This window comes from Chiroxiphia lanceolata, chromosome 7, assembly GCF_009829145.1.
Source record: "Chiroxiphia lanceolata isolate bChiLan1 chromosome 7, bChiLan1.pri, whole genome shotgun sequence".
In the NCBI taxonomy this organism is placed as follows: Eukaryota; Metazoa; Chordata; class Aves; order Passeriformes; family Pipridae; genus Chiroxiphia; species Chiroxiphia lanceolata.
The window spans coordinates 20,919,671-20,930,316 of NC_045643.1; the positions used below are offsets into that span (position 1 = coordinate 20,919,671).

The 10,646-nt window shown below is 35.5% G+C and overlaps 1 protein-coding gene across 1 annotated transcript in view; it reads right to left on the bottom strand.

Annotated features, from left to right (window-relative positions):
* Positions 1 to 9,704, bottom strand: part of LOC116789620 (sodium channel protein type 2 subunit alpha-like) — a 59,336-nt gene extending 49,632 nt beyond the window's left edge. The window contains 4 exon segments of the mRNA XM_032693641.1: positions 265 to 354; positions 2,780 to 2,898; positions 5,751 to 6,070; positions 7,581 to 9,704. Coding sequence (XP_032549532.1) covers positions 265 to 354; positions 2,780 to 2,898; positions 5,751 to 6,017 — 476 coding nt within the window. The 5' untranslated portion in view covers positions 6,018 to 6,070; positions 7,581 to 9,704.
* Positions 9,705 to 10,646: the final 942 nt, after the last annotated feature.

The window sequence follows — 10,646 nt, forward strand, 5'->3', positions numbered from 1 at the left end:
TTAACTTCTTCTGTATGATCATAAGACTAGCTTTTCTTCTTACATCCCCTATCTAATACTGTAAACAGAAGATGGACATTAAACAACTTGTCATGAGACAATTACATGTATTTAACCCCACAGTGAAGAAACCAGCATCAGAATAGCTGTTGAAAGGATATGCCAACAAGGTACCTGCTGCCAGGGGATGCCATCCTAACATAAAATAATTTACAGCAGTGTATTTCTGATTACTATTATTCAGAGAAAATCCATTTAACTTACTCTACATTCTTTGTCCAGTCTGGAGGGTTACTCATGGTCATAAATACGCAGTTGGTCAAAATAGTGCACATGATAAGCATGCTGAATAATGTAGGTTAAGAGTTAAGGAATATAAGCCAGAAAAAAATCTTATAAAAAGAGTATCAAATAACACACTGTTTTGGTAGATTTTCACTTTCAGGAGCAATTTAACCCTACCCAGCCCTTTTAACAGCCAGGGAAAGGCCTTGAATATATTAAATCTTTCACAGTCACCACTTCATAGCTAAAAGAGAACAATCATCTACGAAAAATCAGAAAATCTGAAAGATACTAAAAGGAAAGACCCGTCTCTTAATTTTAGGAAATCGTGTTTTTTCTTTTTGAATAAAAACGTGAAATTTTGAAGTAGTAGCTTCTAATTCATTACTTTTAGATGATCTAGACAAATCTGATGTGCTTCATGCATACAAAAGAATGAAAAATACATTTTCTTCATTGTTTCACCATAAAATTTGGCCCATATCAAAATTTTTGCTTATCATTATGATACATATATTAAAACTAGCTGAAACATAATAGGAGACAACATAGGGAAGTCTTAGGGAGAAAAGTATTTTATTTATTATTATTTATTGTTGTTTGAGTTCTATATGACTCTTGTAATATAAATGCAGTTGGAAGGGAAGGCACATGATATTCCTCCCCTCGGAAAAAAAAGAAATCTAAAAAGAATTCCTGAATAGGTCCAAGTAATAAATAATTTATTTTAAGAGAACTGCTCTAGATCTACAATCTGTCACTCTCAGAATTGCTGACATTCTTCTAAGATATGAAAACACAACCACCAAAATGAAAACCACATAGGTGAATCACAAAATGTCCACATGATGGCACCATCACCTGAAACTAGAGAGAGGACAAAGCTCGATTTTGAGAAGAGCTTTAGCTGGAGGTTCATGTAGTGCTCCTAAACAGAAATCCCAATATAATGGGGTGAGAAGTACAGTGAGGTTCCCCTCATGAAGTTTTCTTTGCATGTCTACATTAATTAAAAAAAACCTTCAAACGACAATAAATACCTCTGCCTTCTGAACTGTGGCATTAAATTCAACAATTCCTTGGGTTTTCTCACAAGAGAAAGGAATATTTAAAACATAACCCATGTTAAGAGTTTTCCCAGCCTGTATTTTACATAGGCTTTCAAAATCCTTTTTGATGAAATGTCCTCTCAGAGTTGCAAATCCTCACTATTCTTTCATCAGTGGAGAAATAACTATACCTTCCCACAAGTTTGAACAACGTTTTCTAACATTCTGACTTCAGTGACTAACTCTTCACCATCACCTCAACCCCACAGTTTTCTATTATTCCACATAACTGAATAATGCTCTAGAATATGGTAAGGAGTGTTATATAACTGAAAAATAATTAGTTGTAGTGGCACCTGTAGCAAGAAAATTCAAAACAGGCTATGTAGTATTATGATTGATTCTAATTTGTAGGCTAGCCATTGATAACAACATCTAACACAAAACAACTGTTGTAATTATCAGACTTCCACTATAACAAGACTGGAAGAAATCCTTTCAAGATTTATTCTACATGATCTTAGGATCCCTATATGCAATGCTACACACAGAACTACTTTCAGTGTGCTTACATTAGGTATTTGTAAAAATAAGCGTGCAAACATTTGTATTTGCTCCTTAAGTAAGCAGACTTGCTGAAGTCAATGCCCTCATTTCTCTTATGAGCATTTGGGATCAGACCAGTGGGATGCCTACTATAGGTAGCTATCATAACATTGAAAAAGACAAAATAATATGTAAGTAATTATAATAATTTAGCTTTTCAAATCTCTACCTGGAATGTGGAAATCCCATGACCTACCGGAAGACTGAAATTAAAACATCAACAGGATTATGTGTATAATGCAGTAATGATCAAGAAATAAAACAGACAGGTGAGATACATATAGGACTGAGAATGTATAATAAAACAAGAAACCTAAGCTGGTTTATGAATCTACCTTTCTGCAATTGTTATCAGAATAAGAAAATGAAAAGGAATAATGAAACCATATTTTCACTAAATATTCATGCAAGCACAGACCTGGCATCAAAGATATGATTTTAACACACGGTATCAGTGAAGAACTGTAAGTATTTTGAGCAATATATCTGCAGTTTATGAAAAATGTGGAGGAGGGGAAAAGATGAAAAAAAGATATGGCGATTACAGGAAAAATAAGAGAGAAGGAAAAAAATATGTGGGGGAAGAAAGAGGACAGAGAAAGAAATTGTAAAGGACAATGACTGGTTGTCTGGCTTCTAGTATTACTATATTAGAATCCAGCAATGAACACAAATGTAAAAAGAGAATAAGAAAAAGAACAGAAGACAGAAATAGTAGATAGAAGAGGGACAAAGCACTACAGATCATATTGATCCTGGGACATGTGCCAGAGAATGATTTAAATACTAAGCAACATCTCATTCAGTACAGTTTTAGACTAACCACTTGAAAAGGATATGAATGTACCAAAATCTTAATAGCTATTTTTCTAAGAGGATTGAAAGGAGTTAACATGTACAGGGCAGAGGTGGCACTGAATCGGAAGATTGCCTTCCCTTTATTCAATACTATAAAGGTCTGGAAAAAGAAAAACAGAATGAAAAACAGCATTTACAAGATAACAAGTTACAAACCCAGAATAATTTTTATTTCATCATTAATTGTATTTGGCCAATATGTTCTTCTTTCATTTACACAATTCCTTGTCCAGTTCAAACATCATCGAGTCCAGCCAAATTACGATGAATATAATTGAATGAAAACATTTTAATAAATTCATTTAGAAATCAGCGACAATCATACCTCAAAGTATCTAAATTCCAAGAGTGATCATGAAAATATGGAAGAGTGTTCAACAACAAGTTTTTCAATGTAACACTAATGTACTCAGTAGTTTTTGCTGTACTCCGAGAATAATGTATTCCCTTTCCAACTATTGCTTTATACTTGCAATTTTGTCTATTTTTCTTGAGTCATGCTTTATTTTTACCTAATACAGAATTCACTAATCCATGTATTGTCACTGCCTCTCCACAGTTTCAGCAATAACTTGTGTATTACTAACATTTAAAAAAGCATTTCTGAATGTAAAAATTTCTTTAAAAATGGGAAACAAAGAAGAATAAAGTCTTTAAGGTTTTTTAAATTACTTTTGATTCCCACACATCTGGGGAAATTCTTATCCATTCCTATAATTTCTTCTTTCTACACATGGGTCAAAGTTCATGCTTGTCGAAAGCAAGTGGATCTAGCCAGCACTGTGGCAGTCCTAGAAAGCCCAAAGGGCATATCAGCCATGCAGACCTGGAACACTGCCAGTAGCCATGATCTGCCTCAACTGGAATCAGAGGGCAGCATTTGTAAAGATTATGCTCTACTTTTCTGAGCAGGTGTGGCAAACAGAGCAGCTGAAATCCTAAAAACACAATGCCTCTCCCTGCCTGAAATAATAAATTTCAAACTTTCAAACTGAGCATGTTTGCATTCCCACATAACTATTGATTCTCAATCCACACTTTGGTCCTTTATTGTAGGGGAGAAAGGTTTGGTCTGTAATGTGCCATTGACTATCACCATTTTTCAACTCTCTTCCTATTATTCCTGGAGTCCATTAAAATATAGCCTCTAATAATCAGAGTTCTTATGTTTTCTGTTCCCTTTACTCTGACAAAATGTCTGATGAAGTATCATTTGTGTGCTGCTGACTCATCAAGACATATTAAAAAGAAAAAATGGAGCCTGACATAAACAAGGATGTTCAAAGGTATTCAAAGAACACCAAGAAAAATAATAGGAGGAATTATGATTGCAACATATAGCTTGAAGTCTTGCATCTCCTACTAGAAACCACTATGCTTTTGGAAAAGATCAAGACAACTGCTGTGCATTTCTCAATCAGGAACAAGCATTCCTCAGGATTTTACCCCACATCCACATTTAACTGCAGAATTACTTTTCCAGTTTCCCAAGCATGATAATACATGCTCTAACTTTAGGATTTCTAGCATTGAATTTAGATTTTCACTACTACAGAACAGGGAAAGAAGGAAAGAATCAGTACTTTGACCCAAATAATATTTGCTTTCCAGACTTCAACAGGGTAAATCACTTGAGTAAAGGGAGCAGAACATGATATTTAATTGCAAACCTTGTTTTCAAATTTAACTCATGATTCTCCATACATGAACTGAGTTTTAGAAATTCTGCAATGAACATTTCAGGCACAGCTGATTTTTTATGAGCTGTTCTGTTTAGTTCCTCATGGTATGCCTATATCACTGTTACTTCAACATATTACTGATGAGGCATACCCCTAATTCCTGCAGGAAATATCTTCATTTGTATTTTCTCACTTAGTTCAAGTTTGACTCATGACAATTCTTGGGGTTTTTCTTCATTTTTCTTTAAAGTAGCTTCTTCACTTTCATGTTTTTTGTTTGTTTGTTTTTAAATTCACTTGGTTTTATTCGCTAGCTAGTTTCCACAGAAAAAGAAAAGAAAGCACAAGAAAAAAATTATGAAAACAGGAAAGAGAATCGTTAATTTCTTCTTTACTGGTATAATAATGATGGTGCAATACATATGATGCCAAAATCTAAGAGACTGAAATTCTGGAGGAAAACCAAGGCCATCTGGACACAATTCTGAAGTTCAGCACTTTTGTTCTGGCCACAACGGTTGTTGTTACTTTAAACAAAAAGAAAACATGTTTTGTTTTTTTTTTTAAACTAACATCTCCAGAGAAATATTTTTAAAATTATGTAACATTCTGTCAACACTCCAAGAGCAATTCCTACCTCCTCTTTATTTATGTCCCTGTTTTAAACACCTCTTCTTTGAAAATAATCATAAAAAAATATAGAGCTGGATGTCAAAATTTTTTCAACCAGCCTAAGCTGGATATACGATGCCTCTATATGGAAGAGGATGATCTTCATCATATCCTGAGGAATTACCTTTACATACTCCCCTATCCTTCCCAGCACCAAGAGAATGCAACCCAGACTTTCCACATGACAATGAACAAATCTAGTAACAAGGTGTCTGGCTACCTTTGAGATGGGTTTCATATTGAAGATCTGCTCCTTTCACATCTTTAATACAGCAATTCGTAATAATTCTAAAGATAACTTTTGTGCTACTTCTTCAATTTGCCTGTGTGTAAACCCCTGAAAGTTACAGTTTTTGTAAAATGCCAGGTATATTAAAATAAATCTAAATGTACCTCTACTGACAGACCAGGTCCCGCAAACTTGCATTACTAATTTCTGTTCTTACAATGGAGATTTCTGCCAATCAGATCAGCTGTTGGGGGAATGTATTAGATGGAAGGACTGAAGGACTGGATCAAAAAAACTAGAAATACTGTGCAAAGGGTTCTTTCTTACTTAATCTGCTAACAGTCTGATAGAAATATACAACACACTCACTTTTTTATTGATATAATACGGGTCCAGGTCTTCCAAGGGCTCGGACACCATTCCTGGAGGTATGTCACCGTAAATAAATGGCAGTGTCTTTCCTGCCTCCAAGTCACTATTTGGCTTTGGGCCATCTTCATCATCCTCATCTTTGCGTTCCTGTTTGGATTTTTGAGCTTTTTCTTCATTGATACGCTGCTCAATAGCTGCAAGTGATTCTCTTGTGAAATAGCGGAAGCTGTCGGGTCCTGGTGGTACCAGCACTGATTGTGCCATCTTTTCATCCTGCACCTCTTAGTTACTGTTTAGTCTCTCTCATAAAAAAAGTGCTAAAAATATAAAAAATACAGAAAAAATTTAGAGTAACACAGACAGCTACAAACAATGTAAAGGAATATACTTCCACAGAATTTTCTGTGGAACATCTTGTTAAATTCAATAGTCATCATCCAAGAGGAGGCTGCTGTGAAATGAATTTTTAAATTTGTTTTTTTTTCAAGACAAACCATTTTCCTTTGCAGCTTGCCTCTTAAAGTTGTCTTGAAGGTATCAATTCTTCAAACATTTAGTTTAAAATTCACTTGAATTAACTTAGTGCTTGCAATGATAGTCAGTTCTATAGACTGATAAAAAAGTCACATACAATACAATAACATATTTTTGCCTTTATTAAGGGTAATGTTATCCATTCCAGTGATTAAAGTAGGAGATATTTTCCACTACATTCAGTGTGAGGAATCAACAGTTCTGAAGTGTTTGATTCGCTGTTGAGGAGCAAGACTCCAGACAACTCACCTCCTTATTATCCTGGAAACTACGTCTTGGACCAATCCTCCCTCTAGCTATATGGACCAGAAATGACTCCTAGAATTCACTATTGCCATGTATAGCCAGAGGGATCAGCTGAAAGCAACACGAGATTCTCCTTCTCTTTGGATACAAAGATGCTGCCTTTGCAGAGCTGCCAGCTCAGGAAACAAGATTCAAGCATAAGCACCTGTATACAGATCCCCTGCCTGGCAACACACTGTGCACTGGAAGAATTGCTGAATGGAATAAAAATGCTCTTTAATCATTACATACTACTCTTAGATCTTTTATGTCTGATATATAATATCAATTGTATATATTTTTCATAAATTTCACTAGCAAGAGCAGGACGATCTCTCCTTAATGTCTCCAGACAGTTCAGTTAAAAAGAACAAGTGGAAAATATTCCCAATGCAAATACTTTGATCTGAAATCACAAACGGGATCTCTGCTGTAGTCTACAAGAATTTTTCTCAAGAGTCCTTCTGAGTAAGCACACTAAAAATATGGCAAATGCAATAAAGCAACAAATTTTGAGTAAGACAATATACCCAGAAAGAGTTATCAAATTAAAATGATACAACAGTTTGAATGCAATCAGCAGGATCCTATTTTACTGCCTCGCTTAACACATAGACTCCAGCACAGCCGCAACAAACTCATATTTTTGAAGGCTGCTAAATAAGCTGCAACATGATGCTTTCTCCTCCTTTCCAACCATATGCACACAGCCATTTACACCTACACAAACATCCACACACATCCCAACTCCTGCAGGTCTCCCTTGAGCATGCTCTCCCACTGCAGGAAAATGCACCTGGTGCATTCTGTCACAGAGGGTCTGTAGCAAACTGCTGCTGGAAGCTGCACTGACTAGTAACAGCAGAAAGGTTAATTAGGAAAATGAAAGTGGTCCTGCAGCAGAATCCTGTTAGATTATATTTTTAATTACAGAAGGAAAAAGAATAAAAAACCCGAAAAAGCATAATTCTGTTTTAATACTGCAGGAAACAATTAAAAATTCATTACCAGTGAAGAATCTTGCACTTATGTGGGTTTGGAATGGCACCAAGGAAGACTGCAGCTAAAATTCCATCATGTCTTTTCCTTTTTCTTTTTTTTTCTCCCTCTTTTTTTTTTTTTTTTTTTTTTTAAATTCTCCTTGTGCAGACCACACCTAACTTCCTGCTGAAGGATCCTGGTTATTGAAGTCAAATCTGGCATTTCCTGTGTGAGCCTACTAAGCGCTGTAACTCTTATTGCCAGTAGATGGTACTGATATACACCCATAAATTCTTGTCAGAAATGGTAAAGAATTTTTGCATGCTCAAACATTTGCTTAAACTGAGATTCTGGGACTAAAATACACAAATTTATATACCCAGCCAAGTCTCGGGATTCTCAAAAGTTCTTTTGAATGCATAGCAGCTACTGCTGAGGAGACCACAGCTAAAACTGTGAAGGTGAAAGAGGAAGAAAGTAGGAGAGATAGCAAAGTAAGAGAAATTAAAAAATGGAGGTTACAATGGCAGTGTACAACCGAAGCAGTTGCTGAAACCGTACTATTCTCAGTCTAGACTATTTTCAACTACAGCTTGTGTAAATTTTCTAAAATAAATGCATACAATATATTCAATGTGTATTCTTTCCAAATCTGGAAAGCCAGCAATGAGAGAGAAGGAGGGCAGTTTTGAGTGTTCACAGCAGTGGTAAGTTCCTGTACAGAAATCATCTCTTCTTGCTCCCTGCTACAGCAGGTGATCAGGAGCACTGTAAGCCCCTCTCATGTAGCAAATCAGTAAGACACCGCTTTTGGGCACCACTCCACCGAAATGCCATCCTGCCTCTTTCCACTCTTCTGCCTTCTCTCTATTTTCTTTGCTTACTGATTTTTGTCCTTTTTCTCCCATTGCACTAATAAAATTTTTTACCTCTCTCCTACCTCACCACTGATCTTCTGCCCTTCCCTCCTTCTCTCACATGTACACAAATCTCTTCCAAACTTTTCAAGCACACAGGTCTTGCTGTATCTGTACATTCAGATGTTCTGGCAGTCATTTACTCCCTACCATCACCCTTCCTTCAGCTGTGAAGAGGACAAGAAAAAGCTGTGGAAAGTAATAAAAAGCAAAAGGTCATTCTAAAGTGAGAGAGGTTGGAGAAGGAAAGAATATAGTAGCTGAAGAAATGCCACTGTGGCTTTGAAAAAGAAACAATCAAGAGAAGGAAAATATTGATAATTTGTTTCTTTGGTAATCATGGTGATAGAATGATCAGTTTGACTTAATCAAAACAAGGTTTTTGAAATTTTCAGCAATTAAGAAAATATATGCTGAATGAGCAATGTAATTCAAACACATCAAAAGTATTGATTTAGTTTTGACTTATGTAAGTATTACACAACATTTTAAAATAATGTTTAAAGCCTTTCTAGAAAAGTGTTTTATTTGAGAGGATTTTCTAATTTCACAGATGATTCAATGAAATCAACAAAAAGTTTACAAACAATTCCACTTAACCAATGTTGTTGTTAAAAAGAAGTCTGGATGAAAACTTCTGGCTGGATCTAATTAGAACTATGGTTTACTTGGAGCTGCTCTGAAGTCTCAAAATAAGAGGATTGTGAGACAGCACAGATTCACAGGAGAAGTAAAGGAGCTTCTAACTACAAAAGCATTTTGATTATTTATTCGTGTGGATATGCACGTATGTGTTTATGCAGCTGCTTATATATGAAAGTTACGGTGAATCAAATACCTGAAAAGCTGGGCTCATTCACGCAATATGGAAAAGGAGCTTCATTCTTCCATTAGTGGCATATTAAGTTACAGCATCTGATTATTTGTTTTGTATCGTCTGGGACTGAAATTACCCAAGATCTCAATGTGATTTCCACCAGTGCTATACAATCTACATGCACAGCGTTAGGCAGGGAAAAGTGAAGACAAAAAGGAAATAGCCAGTGACACATTGTATCCCATTGCCTTAGATGCTCGAGTCTAGTCTTACTAGGCTGTAAAAAGAAGTGAACAAATATTTTAAAGAGACAGAGTAGACAGGAAATGCAATATGATCTTTGCAGTCTAGAAGAGAAATATATCTACTTCTACAGATGAGAACACAATAATACGTCTAAAGAAGCAAGTAAGAATCCTAAAAGTATATGAAAATAATTAGTTACTACATAGCTATAATAAATGTAACGGATAAAATTAATAGAAATAGAAAGGGAAAATTATTAAATTGAATAGCAAATATCAATCAAAACCCAATCCAACATAGCCTATATTTAAAAACTATTGTTCAAATATTGTCAAAATTTACCTAAAAAATAAATATGAAATAAGTATAACAATTCCAGTAATAGGTAACTTCTGGCTACTGTCTAGCTTCCCATCTACAGCGATGGGTACATTTTATGAACAATTGTACCACTAGTGGTATCCATCCTCCCTCTACTATGGCACATCTGAAAGCTTGAAGTGGACCTTATCCTTTAATGACTCGGTGAAACACATGGCCCATACAAAGGGTAGAGATGAAGAAGTGTTCAGTGTCATATGTAAAGAAACTCTACATGAGGGTGAAGGATTTTTGACGGGACAGAGCAAAGAGAAACTTGTGAGTCTTTTCCTGGTTGCTGAGCAGCTCTTCATCTACAAACAATCCTCATTAACAAAATCAGAAGAAAAACACATTGACAGTTTCTCCTCAGAAATCTGTAAAAATTAACTGTCTTTGTTCAATGGTAAAGCATAGCATTAAAATGCACAAGTGGCAATTTGCCATCATTCTGTGGTTCTGTGATCCCTTTACTCTCCAGCTGTGTGTTCCTGTACTATATGAGATTGCCCCAAAGTGCATGACTTTTCAATTATAGTTCTGAATTTCATCTTGTTCCAGTAACACCGGTCATCAAGCTCATCTAGTCCTTTCTGTATAATAGCTTGCTCAGTCTCTGACAATGCCTTCCAACTTTGTGATGGGAGCAAAATACATTGGTGTTTGTCCATTTTCTTTGCTGAAATAATAAATTAAACTTTAAATAAAATCTGTCCCAAAACTGTAACAATTACAAGGAACTTCAGCCAAAGT